Consider the following 23,578-nt stretch of genomic DNA (forward strand, 5'->3'; position numbering starts at 1 on the left):
GAAGAAAGCTAGAGGAGAAGCAGGCGAACGTTGGTGACGTGCGTAAACGTATTATTCGGATGGAAGAGCCGGGTTCCCATCGGGATCGCCGAAACGAAGTAGACGGAAAGACACGCGATCTTTGCCTCTAGAGAGCTCGTTTGAACGTTCGGCTATGGTTTTGTTGGTTGCAGGAGCGAACGGAATGCGCAGGCGCGGCCGACAGACCTACACGCGCTACCAGACGCTCGAGCTGGAGAAGGAATTCCACACGAACCACTACCTCACCAGGCGGAGGCGGATCGAGATGGCACACTCGCTCTGCCTGACGGAACGGCAGATCAAGATCTGGTTCCAGAATCGGCGGATGAAGCTGAAGAAGGAGATACAGGCGATCAAGGAGCTGAACGAACAGGAGAAGCAGGCGCAGGCGCAGAAGGCAGCGGCAGCAGCGGCCGCGGCTGCGCATCAGCAGCAAGCGGCCGGTGGGGGACCGGAGGGGGCCAACTAGGGGTACGCCCTGCACCGGAGCCCCCCTGACCACCCCACCACCAATCCACACCACCCTCTGCTAGCACCGCAATGTACACAGCTATATTAAAGGTGAGTGACTTCTTCGATACCGATCCTTTTTTATTTTTCTCTTCTCTTTCGCCTTCTTTGCCCTTCTACCTTTATTTCCCTTTTTTCTCTTCTCTCATCTTTTTTCACCCTTCTCGCTTCTCGCTCGTTCGCGTCCGCGCTTCCATCGGTCTGCCCCTTTCTCCTCTTAAACGGCCAATTTCTGACTTGATCGAAAACACCTCCTGTGCGCGGCAATCCGCTTGCCGATGTTTTATGCTTTCGCGCGCTGTTTTTTAGCCCGGCCGTTCCGATAGATCGTGACGCGATTAGGACGAATTAGCGTGTCTTTCGGACGAGGAAGTCACCGGTAGGAAAAACGCGGACGAGATATTCGACGTGCTCTGTTCGTGAAATGTCGCGGAAAATATACAATTACACAGATCGTCAAACAGAATCTCGATTCTAAGATCTTTTCGCATGAACGTGGCTGTGCAATCTTGGCGAAGAGTCAACTTCCTAGCGGTTGGGACATTCTTATTGAAAAAAAGATGTCTGCGATGGTCCCTTTCGGGAAGCAAGTTCCGTCCTTTGAAAAACAAATTACCTGCGATCATAGAAAGCTTACGTTTCTTGCGGAAGCCGCAGGTTCTGATAAATCTTCGAAGTAACAGTAGCTTAACCCTTGCGTTGAGCGAATTCACCAGGGGTGAGTCGACTCGATGGTAATGGATTTGCCGACGGCGTTGAACAACGGTTTCGCGAGACCTCTAGCGCGCATTAAGCTTGATATATCATCGGCGAAAGTTACGGGATCCCGAAGAAAATGTCGGCTGGAGAGCGTTACAAATGGTGTTGGAGGGGTGGGATGGGGGCTTTTAGCCAGTTGCCGTGCCTTTAAAATTAAGTTTATCCGGTACACTTAATGAGGATAAACCACCTGCGAGCGTGCCTTCATAATTTCCTAAGTTATTCTGTTTGCGTGCATTTAACTCTGCCGTCTCACGGGCTCCTGCATCTCAAGGGGTTGTTGTTGTTGCCGCAGCAACTGGCTCGCGTGAAATGTTGCCCCATCGTGATTTTCATATTCTTCTATATTCCGTGGATAACTGCGTGGCTCGACGATAATGAAACGGCTGCAATTCTCTCGATTCCGTGCAGTTTCTTCGTTCCGCCGTTGTTCAGATTATCGTCGATGTTAAGGGAAATTCACTGGCCGATATATTCGAAAGTTTCGCCAATTTCTCTCATTGGCCATAAGAGGGCTGTAAAAAGAGAACAGCAGAAGAAAAAGTGAAATCGTATGGTTGCAAGAGGGTGACTAAAAGAGCAAAAAAGAAACAAAGAAAAATAGAAAGTAGAAAGTTTTTGACCAGGTAAAGGAAAAAAACAGGAAACTGATCCGCCAAAAGAGATGGCAACTTCTGTCGTTGAAACGCTATCTGCCTCGCAGCATCCTCCGGTATAATTTGTACTTTAGTCCAGGGGGCGGCCATTCGTTCCCAGAAAACGAACGACCCTTCGAATTGCTTGGCCGAAGCCAATATCGGTTGTAAAAAAAAGGTCGCCGCTTTTTCTCTGCTTTCACGAAAGCCTGCGCTGCTTCGCCGGGTTCTCTACCCGGCTTTTATGACTCTTTCCATGTTTGGCTGGAAAAAAAGGATTCCCGGGAAATGTTGGCCGTGGTGGACGCTTTGTGTCGACCAGCCGACATGCCGCCTTCGTTTTCACTTGTTATTACGTTGCTTCCCTCTCCCCTTTGCTCTCGTGTTTGCCACACTCGGCTTCCTATGTGTTGTTACTATGAAATTAATTGTTCTCGTCTTCGCTCGCAACTTGATCGTTACTTCACTCCACTGGTTTCTCGTACAGATTTCTTTTGCCTCCGAAGACGTATAAGGGGGTGGTTTGCGCCATTACACATCGGCCCTTGTTACGTATCTTGACGTTCTGCCTCTTTGTTCTTTCTTACGTATTTTTCCTCCACGTAAGATTTTCGACGACGTAGAAATTTTTATTTGTCAAAGCAGTCGCTGATAAAACTTTTTTTTTTTTATTTATTTGTTAGAATATTTACGATCAATTCTCGTTGAGATTTTCAGAAACTTCATTTGGCGTGATACAATGACCTGGCTTATAATAGTTTTATATTGTTGGTTCTAGTAGAGCTTCCCAAATATTCTCTGAATATTTTAATTTGAACAATCTAGAAATTTATATTTGTCAAAGCAGTCGCTGATAAAACTTGTATGGATGATGGAACTTGGTGAAAAGTATAAAGCTTCCTAAGTATCTTTGAATATTTTAATTTGAACAATGTATAAAATTATATTTGCCAAAGCAATCGCTGATAAAACTTGTATGGATAATGGAACTTGGTGAAAAGTATAAAGCTTCCTAAGTATCTTTGAATATTTTAATTTGAACAATCTATAAAATTATATTTGCCAAAGCAGTTGCTAATAAAATTTATATGGATCATGGAACTTGATGAAAAGTATAAAGCTTCCTAAGTATCTTTGAATATTTTAATTTGAACAATCTAGAAATTTATATTTGTCAAAGCAGTCGCTGATAAAACTTGTATGGGTGATGGAACTTGATGAAAAGTATAAAGCTTCCCAAATATTCTTTGAATATTTTAATTCAAACAATCTAAAAAATTATATTTGTTAAAGCAGTCACTGATAAAACTTGTATGGATGATGGAACTTGGTGAAAAGTATAAAGCTTCCTAAGTATCTTTGAATATTTTAATTTGAACAATCTATAAAATTATATTTGTCAAAACAGTTATTAATAAAATTTGTATGGATCATGGAACTTGGTGAAAGATATACAGAAAAGCTTCCCAAATATTTGAATATTTTAATTTGAACAATCTATAAAATATATTTGTCAAAGCAGTTGCTGATAAAATTTGTATGGATCATGGAACTTGGTGGAAAGTATAAAATTTCCCAAATATCTTTGAATATTTTAATTCAAACAATCTATAAAATTATATTTGCCAAAGCAGTTGCTGATAAAATTTATATGGATCATGGAACTTGATGAAAGATATAGAGAAAAGCTTCCCAGGTATTCTTTGAATATTTTAATTCCAACAATCTATAAAATTATATTTGCCAAAGCAGTTGCTAATAAAATTTGTATGGATGATGAAACTTGGTGAAAAGTATAAAGCTTCCCAAATATTCTTTGAATATTTTAATTCCAACAATCTATAAAATTATATTTGCCAAAGCAGTTGTTGATAAAATTTGTATGGATGATGGAACTTGATGAAAGGTATAGAGAAAAGCTTCCCAAATATTCTTTGAATATTTTAATTCCAACAATCTATAAAATTATATTTGTCAAAACAGTTGTTAATAAAATTTGTATGGATCATGGAACTTGGTGAAAAGTATAAAATTTCCCAAATATTCACTGAATATTTTCATTCGAACAGTTCTATATATAACAGTTCTAACGAACAATTTTCTAGGAACCTTATTCAGAATCTCATTATGAAAGGGTGCGAAAGAAGAGAAATTCGCGCGATAATTCGCAGCCGGTTGCAAATCATATCCCTCCGTTTCTGGTTTTCCAGATAAACGGAAAACTTTATAAAGTTGCTTTTGTCGACATCCTGCCGGCAGAGGAATTCGCCAATTAACTCCACGAACCGCGTGGTAATTGTAGGCTGTGGCCGAGCGTGCAGATTTGACGATACCGATCCAGTGTGTGCGATGTTTAATCGATGGACTGGTTAGTTCGTTCGGTTGTCGTTGGGCTGCGCGTTTTCGTGAAACTTGAATTTCGCTTCTCAACTGCCTGAAATCGGTTCGCCGTGTTGTTAGCCAATCTTAAAATAGTATTTTAGCCTTGCAAATAGCCGCAAGCATAGTGCATGCATGATGCATGCATTGCTAGTCGTATCCCGCATCAAAGTCTCCGTGGAATGCAGACTCGAAAAAGATTTAATGCAGCGACATTTCGAAAACGATCCCTCTCTTTATTTTCTCTCTCTCTCTCTCTCTCTCTCTCTCTCTCGCTCGCTCTCTAAATCCTTTTTCTTTACGATCAAATTTTTAGTATTTTGGAGAGAATTTTAGAATATTTCTGATAAATTCAAGCGTATAAATTATCGTAAGTTACGGGACATCTTGTGCATCTCAGGATGTAAATGGATCTTGTAATTATAACAAAATAAAGTTGACAATTAAATGCACATGTTGTTTTAAATTTTGAAATAGCCTGAGTGTAAAATTAATAAATAAACACCTACCACGCGCTATATGCTACCACTAGCTACATCTATCTATATAACAAAGCTGCAACGAGTTCATCTATCGATTAGAAGCAGAAACGATCGGTTATTCAGCGACGTTTCTTTTATCCCAGCGATTATTATCCGACTTCTTCTTCATCGTTGCTGTGCTCCTTTATCAGCGTAACCACGTGCCGGCCGCGTTTTTACGACGCAAAGTAGATCGTTAGGTTGGGTGCATGGAATACTGCCAGCAACTATAATCGCGTTACGCTGGAACAGTAGCGCAGTAGCGGCGGTGGTGGAGGTAACGTCATCGTATCGAGACGCGAAATCGATTAGCGGCACGATAAATTACGATTTGAATTATATTACCATATTAATTACATATTTACGACGTTATTTATTAGAGTAGACTCGGTAGCGCGCGCGCGCGCGCTCTCCCGTACATGCGCGTTTCTGTTGCATTGTTTCGCGGGCTCATTAAATCCTGCATTGATAGCAGAGGGGCTGCATTAAATTCGCGATCGTGCCACGCTTCGATAATGTAACGAGATATACATATTTTAGGGTCGTTTCTTTTTCTTTTTTTTCCTCGAGCTCGTCGTCGAATTTCCGTGAAATTTACATTTCATTGTCGACAACGATTGACCGCTAGTTGTTGTCCGCTTCGCGAGCACGCGGAGGAACAGACTACGACCAATTAAGAAAGTGCACTCTCGCGGTGTGTTATCGTACGAATAGTCACGGTGCAAGAATTTGACGGACCTCTGGTGGCGTACGTCCATACGTCAGCCTTTTTCGTCGCCTAAATAAAGAACGAGACATCGAGAATTCCTTGTGTCGATCGCTTGTTCGCGGGCCGACCCGGTGCCGTGGCACAGATATACGCGAAGATAAATTTTGACAGTGAACAAGAAAAGGCAATTTAGAGGAATTCCGGCGATCTACTTTTATAGGAAAGTTTGCCCTGTATAGGCGATAAATCGCGCCATTGGGGCCCGAGTCTGAAAGCTAGAAATATTTAAAGGTATCTCGATCCCGAAATCGTGTTCCCGGAGCCACAGATCTATAGACAGATTTTATTTCGCCGCGGTAGGAGCGTCGATTTCTCAGATCGCAACTTTTGCCGTTCTTTTATGTGGATAACACTATCGTTGATACACGGAGAATCGTTGTTTGTATCGGTTTTGACGGTGCACGATGAAACGATGATCATTGCTTCGTCGATATTTGTCTGAAATATGAATTGTACACGGTCGTGTCATAGGAACTCGATAAGGTGTATGTTCAACGATGCTAGGAACCGCGAGTATAGTAAGTAGTATAAGCGGCTTTGCACGAACTGTTATTTGGTCTATGGCATTGCGATGCCATCTAGTGGCTTTAACGACATCGAGCTTAATTATGGCCGCCTCACTCCTGCTTCCGAGGGCGTGGTTAAGGCGGAGACTAACGGCGATGTATATTTCGTCGTATTGGCTCGTCACTCTTTATCGTTTGTCTCCATGTTTGTCGATATAAATCTACATATTGCCAGGAAGGATTTATTCCCCGGAATTTTTTGTCACGGAAAAGTCTGGCGATTCGTTGGTGGCGAGGGATGCGAGAAAATCTTCGAGGTGGAAAATTCTGTAGTACTGCGCGGCACTATTTTTTGTTAATTGCTCGTTTCCGTCGTAGATGGCAGCACGGGTCGACACATTCTCTGTTGATAAAGCAGCAATTCTGCTTTACCGACGGCTCAATCGGTACGCCGTTTAATTTAGAACTCGCTCCTACTTACCCAGCTTAACGCTATTCCACGGTAGTCCAATGATGGCCGGTAATGCATTTTATGGTTGTTTTTATCGACGCGGTCGTACAGTAACTTACGTTGATGGTTCTGGTTCTCAACGTCGGGATCCGTGCTCCGTGCCCAAGGCAACTGTATGTATACACGATATCGGGGTCGTGCCTGTGAATCCGTGTACATTGCACGTGTATACGCTGTTGCGCTGACTCGACTGGATCGCTTGCATTTTCCCGACGAACGCATTCTCATGGCTATTCGTCAATAATCCAATAAAGCCGCGCGACTAGCGGCCTCATGAAGACGGAATAAAGTACCGACAGCGTGTGATTTTATTGCGCAGTAAAGCGTGATTCCGACAGATTGATGCACGATCTTTCCTCTCTATTCCTCTCGCCGCCTTTCTATTTCTCGTTCGGCTCTTTCGTTCTTTCGCGCGCATATATTCAACTGCCTGCTCGTCAAACGGTAGGTCGGGGATCTTTATTGGCTGTAAAGGAAGACATTTTACGATCCATAAAAGCGTTTATAGCGCTCGAGCAGTCTTACCTCGGTTCTTACACCCCGGTTATATCCATTACCCCTTCCGCGGCCTTTCCAAGGGCGGCCACTGGCACGCGCTCTCTCCGCTGCCTTTGAGATTTACAGGTTACGCTCCCGGTAACACCTCGTAAACTTGGCTTAACGACTTTAACCGGGCCTAACTGCTTCCTTCCTGCAATCAGACCCTGACCTACCTCTCGAGCAGACGTCCTAGAAAAATTTCAGCGTGACCACTGTCCGTGAAACCACCGTCTCTTCATCTCCTTTTCAACTTTTACCACTTTTTCACAGCTGCAATTTATCTTCCCCTATCTTATTCAAGACTTTACTGTAAATTTCATTGCCTTTTCCGTCCACCATTTTTAAAAAATAATCGTCTAATCGAATATTCCATGCATTTCTTCCGATATTAAAAAGAAAAAAAAATTATTATTTGTCGAAATTCTCGTGAAACGTGATTGCGCATCAGGTTCATCCATTTGCAAGTCAATATCATCCTTCTTGATCGACGATTAATCTATACATTACGGGGAGAGGATATATTCGCAAGGCCACTGGAGATAAGTTCGTGTGCAGCAGGTGCGTACGAATTCAGAGCAGGAACGTGCTCTTGGCCGTGTCTTACGAGAGAGTCGGGTGCGGACTGTTCTATCCGCTGTTTTATGATTTGTTTTGATTACACTTCATTACCATTTTACGCCTTTCGTTGCCACGTAACTGGCTGGCAATAACTCTTCGTTGTTGATTCTATCGCGACGTTTACGACCGTCATTATTAGCTGATACCACTTGAACTCTCGTAAAGTCTACGCCCGTGCGTCCGGGACATCCGCTTGCACGCTGGCCAACAGCACGTTGGGGGTGGGGGATTCCCGGCCAAAGGGTGGTTGCCTGGAGTGGGGAGACTTATGAGTTGCCGGATCGTCCGGCAGATCGCGTCCTTGCAGTTCGTTCTACGTCTTAATGTCATACTTCATTTATCGAGGCCTTTCTTCCTCCTCTTATCTCTTTACGACGAATCATCATAGCCTTGGGCTTGAAACGATTGCCTCGGCTCTCCAATGCCTTCTTTCTTCATTTTTTCTCACTCTCTCGCACTCCCGTTCTACTCATCTCTTGCTTATTATCTTTGCTTTCATTTCGCGTGCGCTTACTTTCCGTCGTAAATTCTGCCATGACGACCGGCGGCGTGGTATCGGAGTATCTTGATGATTTCGGTGTAAATTCAAGGTGTCGAGGAAATTTATTTGTCACTCGACGAACGGATAATTGGACATCAAAAAACACCTATGTTTCCTTCTTTCCTTTTTTATTTTTTTTTTCTTTTTTTTTTTTTTTTTTTAGTCACGTTTTTAGATTTATGAATACGGAGTTCGAAAGTCAAGATCGTATTTTAATTTGCGTCGTAGATATTTCCTGGACGATGCTCGAACGAACGACAAGAGCTTTTTTACTCGTAGGTTTACTTGCTTGTCGCGTGAATTCATCTTTCCACTTTCGAACGGGCCGAAATAATTCCGGACGTGAAAATATTTTTCTTGTGTGTCTCGCTCTTAATAACGTTCAGAATTGGAGCACAAAGGGTCCGGCTCAGGGATCACGCTTTAATTTACGTGAAATTTTCGTACGGTGCGGCGGTTGAGCACCGTGCAGCGCTACACAGCGCGCGCGAACAGGCATAAACAAAGGCTTTTTCGCGCGGCTTGATAGCTTAATAAATGTAGCCGCTGATCCGCAGCTTGAAGGAAGCCGCGAATTTCGTAAAACCCGGTTTTGTACAACGGTATTAGCATTTAAAAGTAAGTTGCGCGCGCCCCGTCTGCCGGCGCCATTGGCCCGCATTTACACAACAATGAGGGGCCGCACTCTAAAAACTCCCAGAATCCCCGGGCTCCGAAGCGAACGCGGTGGAAAGAGCAGCGGAGACGTTGGACGAAAAAGAAAGAGAAACGGAGAATCGTAACGCCATCTCGATCTTTTCTTTACTTCCTCTCCCTCCCTCCTCGATTCCCTCGTGTCTCACCCTCCCTGCTGCTTCTCCTCATCCTCTTCCATTTCGGTTTTGAGGTTAGGGTGCTGTGGGTCATAGAACGGGATAGAGGAGGCAACGGCACACGGCCTCCGACTAGAACCTCTTGCAACACAAAACCTAAGGCTACCATAGCTGTTTTTTTCGTCGTTTTCTTTTCGGGTCTTGGCTAGCCACAGAGAGAGGATGGCATACGCTTCGCTCCGTCTGCCTGGATATTTCTAACACATACGATACACGCCACATCGTCGCCCTTCGTCTCTCCCTGTCTCTCTGTCTCTCTCCCCTCCCTTCCTACTCTTTTCGGACTACAGCGTGATGGCTGCTGCGACGTTGCCAAATTATCTTACATAACTACTTAATTTTTCTAGGCACTATCGATAGCATAGATTCGATCTTTTTCTGTTCTTTTTCTTGTGCAATGCTTGTTAAAAACAAGTCTATATTCAGCACGATTCGTAAAAATATATTTTATCAGCAAGTAACATCGAAATTTCCAAACAAAATGTTGCTTCTCATCGTAACGCTGCAAAATTTGCGTACGTAGCGATACTAGCGGTATATAAACTACATTAGGCGCTGTTTGTTCATTAAAATTGTGCGAATACTTAAATAGCAGAAATTTCCAGATGTCGATGTTCAGAAATCGATCGTATCGCTATATAGAAAAACAGGTCGAGAACAACGAGGTGGACGCGTGTTAACCGTTTCACGAGTTGTCGCGCGGCAAAAGAGCCGCGACAAACGTTTCACGAGTAGTTTTACGCCTTCTTCGTCGTGGCTGAAAAAGCACACGGACTGTCTCGGTGCTCGCGGCGCGCTGCATTTCTCTACGTGTCTCGTGTGCGCGATTACACGGTTCGTTTAACGCGGCAAGAATGACCGTGCGCGCGCGTCCGCGTTGTCCATCAATCGCGGGCAGTGGGGAAGTCCCCGGTGTTCATATGCCGTGCCCGTGTCCAGCAGCGAATAATTGCGACCGATAACGCAACGCCAACGCAGCCGGTAGCTTAATTAAAAAGAAACGCGTGAAAATCGTTCCAACGATTCGAAATAGGGATATCGTCCGGCGCTCTCTCTCCACTCTCGACTCGAACGTTTCCAGTTTCGGACGGCTGCTTATTTATACAGACCACCCGGGAGCGAGATCGCGTTGAAATAAAGTGGTACGAGCTAAATGTTCCTTGACCACGAGCGCTCGCGCGCACGTAATAAATATCCCCGTGTGGAATTTATCATTGTTCGCATTACTTTATCGCGGAACGAGATTAATGTCTTTATCCGTGGTGTGACCGACTTCCGTCGATTTCCTACCTTCACGATTTTACCTATCGATCGTCTTTCACTTTGCACGTTCTCGTCACGTTTGCGTTCGTATATAAATTTCAAAGAATTTTGTAACAAGAAATCAGGATCGATGGAAAGAAGTAGCGAAGAAGTTGGAAACATTTTATTGGCCGTGCAGATGTTCGAAGTATGAGTTATAGGTGGCGTTAACGCGTTTCTTTCTCCACTCTGTCCTCGAGTTACAAAGATTCCTCGTGTAATGCGTTCATTGTACGCGACCGGAACCCTCGGTCGCGTCAACTTCTCCCTCGTTCGCAACCCACTTACACACATCGTGGTATTGAAGTAACCTCTCTCGAGTCCCGTTGAAGTTCGCGAAAACTTCTTCGCGCTCGTGGGCCGTGCATAAAGGCGAGCAAGTTTACGAGGATGCCGCGGCAGGGTGAACGGGCTGCCTAATTGCCATACACTCGACGGGACGCTTACCCTTCAGGAAGATACACTTCTGGATCGCGCTGCAAGTTGGAAAAAAAGCCGGGAATGCATCTTTTCTTTCGTTCTCGCAGGAACTTTATATACTCTCCATATTCTTTTTTTTTTTTTTATTCTTAAACTTTTCTACTTTTTTTTATTAAATTATAAACGAACCTTCTCTGACTTATTGTTAATTAAATGCTTAAAATAAAACGATATTTAAATATCTAAATAATACGATATAGCGGTGTTTTAACTATATAAATATTCTTTCGTACGAAATAGAAGTACGCAAAGAGAAATGCGACGAGACTTCATAAAACGCGAGCTGTACAGGCGAAAGGGGTGGAAGAGATAACAACCGTATTACGTAAGCGTAATATCCGACGATACGAAGCGAGAAAAAATTGACGCCACTTTTAGCCGGTGCCTCCTTCGTTATTGTAATGCCTGAAAAAGTTGCGCATCTTTGCAAATTATGGCAAGGGGTGGAACAAGTCGGAGGGACTCTCTCGGTGGTCTCGCTCGATCCCTCGGGAGATTATTCTCGCATCAGACCGCGGCCGCGGTAAATTATTCGTTTTCAACTAAAAACGGACAATGGAATAAAAGTTTGGAGGGAAGTTTACGCTTCTTGATCGAATAAATCATATCCACGCTGGAGCGTGCGAGCGCGCGAAGGCGCTTTAAAAGTTCAGCCAACGGTATGAGCGGTAGCGAAATATGAGAACTAATTGCGACGCACTCCGCGGGGAGTTAAATCATAAGGAGGTGGGAAAGGGTGGTTAGAATTTTGAGTTGACTCTGCACTCTCTCTTTTTCTCTCCACTCGGCTGTATATAAACTTAAGAAGAAGCAGCGGAGACGGAAAGGAAGGGACGACGGAGCGTAGTTATATGCCGCGCATGTTGGCAGTAGCTCTGGTGTGTTTTTCATTTTCTTTATATCACCCTTGACGCTCGTAAAACCATTACCCGTGACCGAGCGAACGCAACTTCTATATAAAGCGCATCGGTGTGTACACATCCACAGTCGCAGCGATCTACGCGGTCTTTGATGATACTGGAACTTCTTTCGCTTCCTCGTTCTACCCTCTAGCTGCTTCGCGACGACCAACCCAATTTCCTCGGCGACGGGAATTCCACCCCTCGGATTTTCTTCGCTCACGTGCCCACGGGAAGGATTCAGTTTTCCCCGATACCAATTACAAACCGTATACCACTTCTCTTTCGCGATTTCTCCTTTCGTAATTCCTTCACACTGTTCCCTCACTTTTACCCAATTCCCCCCCCCCTTTTTTGTTTCTTTCCTTTTCTTTTCTTTTCCATTCCATGTTTGATTCTGCTCGTTCTGCCAGCGATTAAAATTACCTGCAATAATCGTCACTTATTCTTTATTCAACCGGAACAACCGAAATACCGGCACACGGCTCATTACACTGGGGCGTCGAGGACGACTTGATACTCCGATGTGTAGATAAGTCAGTTAGCGACTCGCTCTAGCGCGTTCCAACGTGCAGCCTTTTTTGCGTACCTCGTCCTCTTATTGCCCTCCTCTCTCCTTTACTCCTGCTCACTCCTGGTGGGTGATTCATCATCGGCGTCGTCCTCTCTCCTTTCTCTGGCTTGGCTGGCTGGCTGGTCTGACTGGCTGGCTCGCTGGCTTGCTCGGTTTCTGGCTTTCTGGCCCCTGCACCCGCGTACCTCCTCGTCTCTTCCGCTCCTTCTCCCTTCCTCTACCTTTCCTCTGTTACTCGCTCTTCTTCCTTTTCCTCCTCCTCTTTCTTCTTTCTGCCGCTTCTCAGACTTCTATGTACTCGTTTTACTCCTACACTGGAGCCGTACCAACATGCAGTTCTGGCTCGGCAGGGCGCTCTTTCGCGCTGTTGGCTTATAGGTATTCCCGCATCTCTCCTGGCACATCCTGCAGCCTACGAGAGGAGAGATGGTTCCGCCAGTATCTCAAAAATTTTACCACGTTCAATTTGCTCAATTTACACCTGCACCTACAATCTCCAACGATCTTCGTTCGATATTCCAACGATCGCGTAACTTTAGCTCCCACTTTTCACTCCACTTTTCATCTGCATTTCCAGAAGTTAGCTTTCAATTAATTATTTCCTCCGCAGATCTAAAAACAAACTGATTATTCCTGACGTAACGTGCCGCTACACGTTCCTATCCGCACTTTTACGATCATACCGCAACTGCAAGGAATAACCAATTAGACCAGGGCTCGTCGCGGATCCGCACGGTATTTACGTTATTCTCAGAGAAGCGAAGAAACGCGATTCAGCGATTTCTTCATTATTTCCTCCGACTATCATTTTCTCGCGCGTGCTATATCCGAGCATCGCGGCATTCTGTTTCGCTGTGGGTTTAAGGAGGATCCCGTGCCTGTTCCACGGTGTCCGATATATCCCTGGGCCGCGTCGCACCCGGCCAAGATATCCGCTCAGTTAGGTACACCCACTATAAGGGAGAGTACGCGTCGCTATAAAACACGCGAAGCGATATATTACCCGGCGATATCACTCTCCGGCACGAGGCGATACGGTAATATTTCGCCCGGGTACGCTTGAAAATGTTGCCGGTGTAAACACTGCGGGGGCACACCGGGGATCGCCGTCTGCGCGAGAATCCCCTCTTATTTCCGGCTGATGTTCCCTCGTCATCGAATACCCACGATACTTTTCCTCGTATATCTTCTCTCCTTCATACAACCAACGAGTCAATTATGCGAGGACACGGGACAATGTTCCGACTTACGTCTAATCTTCCTCGATCTTGGCTATGTGGGTGTAGGATGGGGTCAGCTTGTTGGAAGAAAATGCCGAGTGCGACGGGTCGACAGGATTTTTCTACTCTTCGACGATTTCGCGTGTATCTAAATTGATAGTCGCTCGATAAGCGATGGTCCGCGAGGATCTCGTGTACCTGGCTGAAACTATACGACCCGGTGTGAAATATCACGGCAGTGGAAAGGGAGAAAAGTAGAGAGGCAGAGAGGTTCTCTGAGAAGGGACCACCTTTGGTTTCGAAGGTGGGATTTCGGTAATTCGACGTATTCGGCAACGGAGGAAGACCGATGGAACTTGACCTGGCTTGGACGGACGAAAAGGACGTCGCGTGAGAGAAAACGACAAAGACCCAAGGGGCAAAGACGGACGAAGAGGGGCAGAGAGAAGCAAAGAGAGAGAGAAATGGGTTGGGTATGGGGGATAGAGTAGGGGCGGGAGGGCGTTCCACGGCACCCTGCATGGGGTAGCTTGCAACCTCACGCGACACTAGAGCCATCTATATCCCCGGAGATTTATGAGTTCCTGGTGCAGCGGCTGCTCGCAGCAACTACACACCACGCAGTATCGGGTCCGGTACGGTGTTGGTGCTGCCCCCTGTCGCGACGGGCGTGCTGTTGCCCCGCGGGGGTTACGCGCAATTCGCGCTCGTGCAACGTCGCTCTGATAAAAAACTTGCGACTCGATCTCAATCCGATGCTTCTGCGAACTTCCTCCGCGCCGTCTCGCGCCCTTCGCCGTTCCCTTCGCAATCGCCGAACCTAGCAATCTCTCTCTCTCTCGCTCTTTCGCACACACGTACACTTCTCGCGAGTATACACAGCGTCGCGCCGTCTCGTTTCCTCTCGCTCGTCGCTCGGACTTGAAATATCGATCATCATTGTGTTTCCTACGCGTTTATAGACTGCGAACGCATTGAAATTATGGGGCGACGCCGATGCGTTTCCGAGCCGTCCGGCCACGGGTTTCTTCCACCTTTTTTCATCCTCCGTCGCGTTGAAGACTGAGACTCTGTGGGTGTACCTTTTTCTTTTTTTATTTACAAGTGCGAATTGGAAGAATGGTATTTATTATCGTTAGATAACCGTGGTTTCTCGTCTTAGCTATTAAATGACGTTAGATCGTAGGTAATTACATTTGCATTATTCATTCTTGAGCGTCTAATTTTATCTTGTACTCTGTACCGTATACGCAGAGAAACTACTGCTCTTTACCATTACATAAATTTTGCAATAAAATAAAATACGTTACGCTCTACTCTGACCTAAAGCTACCGCTGCGGGGTTGAAGGAAATAAAGAGTCGTGATAGGACAAGTAAACCGCTCATTAGCCCTACTAAATTAGTGAAAAATGCAATCTCCTAATCGAACTGCGAAGGTCTGGGTAGGAAAAATCGCAGATGCGATCGCTTGCACGATGGAGTCGTTTGATCGAGCGATGCTCGAACGAGAAGAGGGCTAGATGATGGTATCTCCTTGAAACAAAGAACTGCCTTGCTCGATGCACGAGAGACAGGAGCAAGAGGAAAAGGCAATCGGCATCGATGGTGGATGGTTGGAAGGAAGAAGGAAAGGCACTCGTAAGTGGAGATTTTTCAAGTGTCCCCTCGACGCAACCGTCCATTCGCAGTGTATGCGATAGCCTGCATGGGTAACCGAATAAAATAGGAAGAACGTGTGAAAGAGAAAGAGAAAGGGAAGGAAAACGGGGCTTAGCGGTGGTGGCACGAGGGTACGGGACGACGACAACGATATGAGTACCGGTATCTACCTACCTATGCTTCTGCTCTCCAACCCAAACGCCCCATCCTCTTGATGCGGCCGGTTTACGAGCAACCTGTGGTAACGAGAGCGATAGATAATAACCGCTCCGTGCTCAACCCCATCCCTTTTCTCGTCCTCTTCCATTCTCTCTCTGTCTGTGCCTTGCACCCTTCCCTACGTTTCTTGTTCTAGCGGGCTAGAACGCTGCTCTTGCACATGGATATTACCCTGGCTTATTTTTTCTCGATTCGCCCGCTTGAATTTCTTAAACGCTCGTTGGCAACCGAGGCCGTGAGATTCGATTTACGACCGTAAAATATAGCACTCGATTGCTCCACGTATCGGGAATTCCTTTTATGCAACACGGCTAAGTTTCTAATGTAAACTCTGCTAACTGATGCGCCTCCGCTAAGAGTTGAATTTAAAACAGCTCGACTAGTTATGATAAGCAGAGACGAGGACTAAAGAATGACAGTTAATCACGGTTATAATTGTAGAAAAATACACCAAGGAGAAATACATCTAATTGTTCGTCCATCTGCAACTGATATTCCTATGGAGAAAATTGCAGCACTTTACCATTGGAACCACCGATACACACAAAATGAGTGGTGTTAATCTTCTTTCTCCCAGCAAATACTGTTGAGGTTGATTAATCGAAGAACGAGTGGATGAATCATGTAGAAGTTGATAGAAGAAGGACAACTGATCTTAGAAACCAAGGAAAATACATCAAATTGTTCGTCCATCTGCAACTGATATTCCTATGGAGAAAGTTGCAGCATTTTACCATTGGAACCACCGATACACACAAAATGAGTGGTGTTAATCTTCTTTCTCCCAGCAAATACTGTTGAGGTTGATTGATCAAAGAACGAGTGGATGAATTTGTAACAGAAAAGTATATTGAAATAATTAAAGGTATAAGTATAATGTACAAGTTTATGCTGATGCAGATCCTTGCTGTCTTAGTGTTGCAACACAATGGAAAAATAGGGTCAGGTTCATATATTTACAGCAGAAGGACATTACCAAAAAGGTTAACCTTGTTGCTTTAGCTGCAGGCTCCAAGGAACATAAATAGAAATCTGTTTATTAGTTGCTTTGCTGCTAGACCTTGCAACCCAAAACATAATGTATATTCAAGGGCACAATAATATGCACCTCTCCTTATTTAGAATATTTCTGCATAACAGCAGTCTCCAGGCCACGGATGTACACAAATAAAGATGTACAGTTTTTCTTCAAGTAATTACCTCAACAAATACTAATAATATATAGATGATTTTTCATAATATTGTAGTATGTTGGTCGAGGGGCTTGGGGGATGTCGGACGAATTATAACCAAGCTGTTGGGGGTGTGCATGATGTGCCAAGACAAAAGACAAGGGGTTGCTAAGTGACATAAACGAATTAACAGCATTGTGAGTCGAGAAGTCAGAGAATGTTGCTGGTGTTGTCGAGAGAGCGTTGAATCCGTGGTGATGAGTGTTGAAAATTAACAATCTAGTTGTCTTAATTATAATACGTAATCGTGATTACGTTCACGTTAAACAACCATCGTTTGCTGTTTAATCAACATCTGTTTAATCCATTTATTGTAAATCAACTAATTGTAGTAAAGATACTACAACATCAACGTTGTGTTGCAATCGAAACATATTATAACTGTATTATTCTCATCATAGTATTTTAATTATAATTATTTATATACAGTACATTCACGGGAGCACATATTCCTGCCTTTTCTCCGATTCTACGAATTAATCGAGGATTTTCAGCTCTTACTAAAATTCCGAAGCTCTTCCAAGGCAAATTCCCTCTAAACAACTTGAAATTCTCTTTTCGGGGGCAAAGCGAAGCTCGTATCGCCCTCGTCGCGTTCGAGATTCGTGCTTTCGGTTTTTGCGAGCTTTAAGCAACGTTAGACTCGTGCGACGTAAAGGCACGCGGGAACGGGAATTTATTGCGGCTTAAAAACTCCGGCTTCCTTCGGAAATCCTGATAAATGCGCGAAGGAGCAACGCCTCCGTGTATATACGTACGTTTAAACTCGTTACGCAGCGACTCTAGGCCGAAAGGCAAACTTACGGCAAAAATGAAATACAGCCACGAACAAACAAGCCTGTTCTCGCTAGGCTCTTCCTAGCCAGCTTCTTCTCGCCTCGTTTTACTCCCGTTTCTTCCTTTCCGTCCATTTCCTTTCCCATTTCATTCCCCATCGAACGAAAATCACAGGGGAAACTCATCATAAGCCACATCTTTCATATATTAAAGAAGAATTTGATTTGAGAATTCAATATTTTATTAGTTCCCATCAAAGGAAAATCACAGGAGAAACTCCTGATAGGCCACAATTTTCATATTTTTAAAGAAGAATTTGATTTGAGAATTCAATATTTTATCAGTTCTCATCAAAGGAAAATCACAGGAGAAACTCACGATAAGCCACAATTTTCATATTTTGAAGTTCCCATCAAAGGAAAATTACAGAAGAAAATCATCATAAGCCACAATTTTCATATTTTAAAGTTCCCATCAAAGGAAAATCACAGAAGAAAATCATGACAAGCCACAATTTTCATATTTTTAAAGAAGAATTTGATTTGAGAATTCAATATTTTGTCAGTTTCCATCAAAGGAAAATCACAAGAGAAACTCATCATAAGCCACAACTTTCATATTTTTAAAGAAGAGTTTGATTTGAAAATTCCATGCTTTGTCAGTTCCCATCAAAGGAAAATCACAGGAGAAAATCATCATAAGCCACAATTTTCATATTTTAAAGTTCCCATCAAAGGAAAATTACAGAAGAAACTCATCATAAGCCACAATTTTCATATTTTAAAGAATTTGATTTGAAAATTCCATACTTTGTCAGTTCCCATCAAAAGAAAATCATAGGAGAAACTTATGACAAGTCACAATTTTCATATTTTAAAGAAAAACTTGATTTGAGAATTCAATATTTTGTCAGTTCCCATCAAAGGAAAATCACAGGAGAAACTTATGACAAGTCACAATTTTCATATTTTAAAGAAGAACTTTATTTCGAAAATTCCATATTTTCTCAGTCAATTTTATACAATTTCTCCAGTTTTATTTCATTTTAATATTAAACATACCTATGTGTATTTTACAACTTGTTGAAATATTTCAAAAGTTCATGTCGTCGCATTATCGCGTTACTATTGGCATTCTTACAACACGAAAGTTGCTAGATTTACCTGCTATTTTTAAACTCTTTGCATCTTCGAACTTAACGAGTCTCCTTCTCAACTACCTAAGTACAAATATAGAAGCAGTATCGAAGTTGGAAAATCGCTAGGAACAGACATACGGTCTCGTAACAGCGTTCAAGAGCGTATTTCTTAAAACAAGATTTAAGCGAGCATCGTATAATACACACACGGAAGCAAGTCGTCCGTGTATCGAAGAAATTATATAGCACGTGAAATGTAAAAATACGAAGAGAGCTATTAAAACGGGAGGAGAATCGGTCGATAGGATTGAAAGGAATAACCGGAGCCAGCGTCGGTGAATCCAGACCGAGGATATTCGTCGGGCAAGCGAAAGAAGCAGGTCGTATAAGCGAATAGATTGAACAGTTGGCGCGAGTTTGCGGCTGTAAAATGTGCCGACCTTGCCAAGTGCTCGAGAACATCCTCTCCACCTTTCCGTTTTCTTCGTCCGCCTTTGTCACGACGGCCGATGCAGCCAGGGCAAACAACTTTATCCAAGTCCTTACGGGTACGATCTTCCTCCTTCTTCGATCCCCTAACCGCGACGATTCTCCTTGCTATTCCGAAGCCACGACCGAGAAGGAAGGGGACAAAAATAAAAGAGGTTCTTTCGTTAAGTTTACGATCTTTCAGCCGGAACGATCGGATTCAACGAGGAAAAGAAAGAGTCGTGGTCGTAGGAAAGAAAAGGTGGCAGTTTCGCGAGTCGTCGGGACCGGCGTGAACCACGTGGAATCGAGAGAGCATCGAGGAATCAGCGAGCGGAAGGTAGCAGCTGGTTATAGAAAGGAAGATAAAGGGGCGGCGACTGGACGCGGAAGAAAAGGCAGAGAACGGCAGCGACGGATTGGCAACGCGCACCACTGCCTCCGCCGTGTCCTCTTCCTCCCTAAGACCTTCTCGACCCAACCCCTTTCGCTCTTAGCGCGAGCTATCGATATCCTCGAGATACAGACACCACGAAAGACCGGGCTCAACGTGCGTGTGGCCGGACAAGGCACCACGTGCATTCGTCCCATTACGAAAGAAGCTGAACCAGCGCCGGACGACCCTACCCGTCGTGTCCTCCGCACGTTCGACGTACAGACCACGCGGTGCAACCTCGAACCGTCTGCAACACCCTTCGACGGCTCGCCACCCCCCCACGGAATAATGGCGATCTTTTCGCAAATCTTTATTTTCCGCGAAAGAAAATCGACGCGGTCGAGCGATTGCCGGACGGTTCGAAGAGAAATTCTTAGGAATTGCCGCGTATTTTTCCAGCTTGCCAACGATACTCCGTTTCTTCGTTTTCTCTTACGGCGCTACGCGCGGTTATCTTCGTGCAATCGTACGAGATGTCCGCGTAATTGTATTTTATGCCATACCGTTAATTTTCTGCTCGCTTTGTCGCTTATTTTGCAAAGAGAAAGAAGCTGCTGGTGACCGGTGTCGGTCAGGAGCAACGCGTGGGCGAAACAGCGCTCGTCACCTAACACGGCACGTTCTGATTTCTGTTTCAGGTGAGTGGCAGGCTGCATCCACTGTCTCTGTAATGCCAAATAGATGGTCGATGTGCGTATCTGTCGATCGTCAATTTATCGGTTGCGGCGAATCGGATGCTGCACCCGGTGAGTGACGAACCCGCCTCCCGCTCCCCCGCGCGCCAGCACCACCATCACCACCACCGCAACAACCAACCCTCCGTGGAACCTCCTGTAGCTCACTTTGACCAATAATCCCGCAGACCAATCAGTATCCCAGCGCACAGTGACGTCCGTACAAGCCTCTAGCATCGTCGTAGTCCCCCCGTTTGCCCCCTTCCCTTTTCTGGCCTCTCTATCTGTAGTCCCTGCTTTGGCGCAGTAGTGTGTAGATAGAGGGGGTGAGTTATACGGAGAGTAGTTCCGTTCGTTCGAACAACCGATCTCCGTCCGTCTCTGGTTTTCGAGCGCGAAAGGTCGACCGAGAGACAACGATACAACGGCGCGTGAGCGCGTCCAAAGAGACGAGGACGAAGAGAACGATGGGCAAAGGTTGCGTGTGCGTGTGCGCGTCTCTCGACGGTCTATCGGTCGTCTCTCGTCGTCTCATTGTCTCGGTTTACCGATACGATTATTACGATAAAGTGGGCGCGCTGGGGTGCGCCTAATTCTCCGAAACCTAAATACGTAAACGAGAAAGCCTACGAGGTAATTAGTAAGTTAACGCTTAGGAAGGTGGACAAAGTATCACCGAGTGTCATGCACGTGGCGATCGACGGTGTTCTCGAAGGATCGGGGGGGTTGTGCCGGTGAATTTGTCGATTGCATCGACGCGTTTCCCAGTGACGAGAAGAGAATTCTCGCGAGTCTCGATTGTACAGTAAAGAACGAGAAAGAAAATGCTATATATTTCGCGAATGCTTCCTTCCTCCTTTGCCCTCCTCCTCCTCCTCCCACCCACCCCCCCGCGTTTTTCGTTCACTTAGCGTTCCTCCGTTCGTTTCGCTTTTTGATCGCGCACGCTCGACGATACGCGATCCCTTCCGCAGCGTGTTATGCTGTACGACTGCTGTTGATGTTATGTTTTTGTTAATTTTTTTTTTTTATTGTCTGCGAAACGACACGAGAACGCGTTTCTATCGTCGCCGTGTGTCTCGTCGTTGTTCCGCCATTTCCATGAGAAATTTCACGTCCGACAGATGACGACCGTGGTCCTGGTGCACTGACGGCACGGCGCGCGATAAAAACGCGTTTCTTTCGATCGGTACAAAATATATATGTTGATGTTCGATAATTTTGTTAAATATTATATATGGAAAAACGTTTATGCGATATAGGTGGGCGCGTGCTGGCTACCTACGAGGCACGCGCGTTCCTCTCACGAGTCCAACGTAGCTCATCACTTTAAGAGAGAAAAGAGAACGAACGAAGAAGAAGGAAGTTAAAGATACGAGCAGGTTCCTTCGTCTTCGTACTATTCCTTTACTCTTTCGCTCTACTCGTTTATAATTTCTCCCTTTCTCTCTTCCTCTTCCCCTCTCTCTCTCTCTTTCTCTGTGTCTTTCCTCATCTATACGCGAATCGCTTCGATTGCTGAGTCTCGGCTCGAGCAACAGAATCGAACGAAACTGCGATAGACTCTAACGAGCAAGATTATTACATTGTACGTACCTACCTAGTACCTATAGACGCCTACCCGGGCACGAAGTGTGCGTGGCGCTATCCTAAGCAAGTAAAACAACTATTCTAGTTAATGAATGTATACGAATAGCCGCTAAGAGACACGCAAGAGTAATAGGTAAAGGCAGTATTTCTAAGAGGAATGTAACGTTAATAATTATTTATTTTGTGGATCTCGGTGGAAACGGGAAGAATGGATTAAAAAAAGAGATAACGATAATTAAAAAGGACAAAAAAAAAGAAGGAAACGCGAAACGAGGAGCGTCGAAACGGATAATAAACAAACAAACAAAAAAAAAAAATTATATATATTACATATACGAATATAGAAAGAATGCATTCGTCGCTCTGCTGTGCTGTAACGTTTTTTAAAATAACGGACGTTGTTTTCCTTTAGGCGATTAGGCCTGTATCTTATAGGGGTAGGCGTTATCCATGCGTAGCGCGGTAGCCGCGATCATCGTCATCTTTTCTGTAAACGTAATTTCCTTTTCCCGATGGTGGCGAGAAGAAAGAAAGGAAACGGAGAACGCACAAGGCAAAACACGCAGCATCCTCTTTTGTAACATATTAGGGATATCGATTGTTTTACCAATTTCGATCCTGATTGTATGTAACCCGCGAGAGCGACCAGGGCCGCACCTGCTGCCTATGCGTGAAACGCGTTGTAAACGAAGGAACGGTGACCTTTTCGTAGGGGCGGTTGCTGTTCTCAACGCTATTGTAATATTACCTTGATTATACGATTACTAAGGAAAAAAAAGGAACAAAATAAATGCGATGTAAACTTGATCATGCGTCTTTTCGCTTTTTTGCCTGCGGCCCTGGCCGTGTACCAATCCATCTGTGAATCTCCTGCATTCCTCCTTCCGGCGATCCCTCTTTCCCCTAATATTTCCCGCCCCCATCACCGTATGCGCCGTTCCATTGTCGTCCACGGAAAACTAACAGCTTTATTTCCGGTGGCTCTTTTTTTTTTTTTTTTTATTTTATTTTATTTTATTTCCCCCCACTGAATCTACGAGATACATATACATACATTGCATACGTATATGAACGCGCGCCACTTTTGTCCTTGATCGGATCTTTTCTGCGAGGCAGGGCCAAAGAACCGGCGATTTACCATTTACCATTTTCATTATCATTGGAAATACAACGCGAGAACTGTGCGAACCGAGGATCGTCTATACCGTGGCCTCATCTTTTTCGATTACGTAACGACGCTTCCGCGGTTACATAACGCGATAAAAGAGAGCAGGAAGAAAGGAAGAGGAAGATGGAGCGCGATCCCGGCGATAAATTCGGGACACGACTTAAGGGTAGTTGGTAAAACGAGGAAGATATTTCGCTGTTGGAATCGTTGTCAATTCCTGGCCGATAAACCGCCAGTGTCCGGCCGGGCTGAACGTGCAACGGTTGCTTTACGACGCTTAAGCCGCGCTTCCAGACGTCCTCCCGTTGTCCCCGGCTTCTTCGTGGAACCGCCTTAACGGGCGTTGCGTTGATCCAGGGTCGAGCTTTCTACGGCAGCCCATAAGTCTCGCGATGCTCCGGGATATTAATATGTTATTGCGGAAAGACGCCCTCATGAAAGTCGACAAGCGCTGGAAAAATATGTCCGCGCGTCCCGACGTCGTCCTGGCTCTCGGGGGTGGCGACGGCCACGGACCAAGAGAGCGTGTGTTCGGCTATACGCTCGGGGGATGATACCG

General features: G+C 44.9%; 1 protein-coding gene across 3 annotated transcripts in view; it reads left to right on the forward strand.

Moving 5' to 3' along the window:
- LOC126926628 (homeotic protein ultrabithorax) overlaps window positions 1-22,658 on the forward strand; it is a 284,928-nt gene extending 262,270 nt beyond the window's left edge. For 2 of the 3 annotated variants that reach the window (XM_050743045.1, XM_050743046.1), the window contains 2 exons: window positions 174-582; window positions 20,226-22,658. In XM_050743045.1, coding sequence (XP_050599002.1) covers window positions 174-490 — 317 coding nt within the window. In that variant the 3' untranslated portion in view covers window positions 491-582; window positions 20,226-22,658. Of the gene's footprint in view, window positions 1-173; window positions 583-20,225 lie in introns of those variants that run through there. The other variant, XM_050743047.1, reaches the window with a different exon arrangement.
- The last annotated feature ends 920 nt before the right edge of the window (window positions 22,659-23,578 follow it).

The sequence above is a fragment of the Bombus affinis genome, chromosome 18, assembly GCF_024516045.1.
Source record: "Bombus affinis isolate iyBomAffi1 chromosome 18, iyBomAffi1.2, whole genome shotgun sequence".
In the NCBI taxonomy this organism is placed as follows: Eukaryota; Metazoa; Arthropoda; class Insecta; order Hymenoptera; family Apidae; genus Bombus; species Bombus affinis.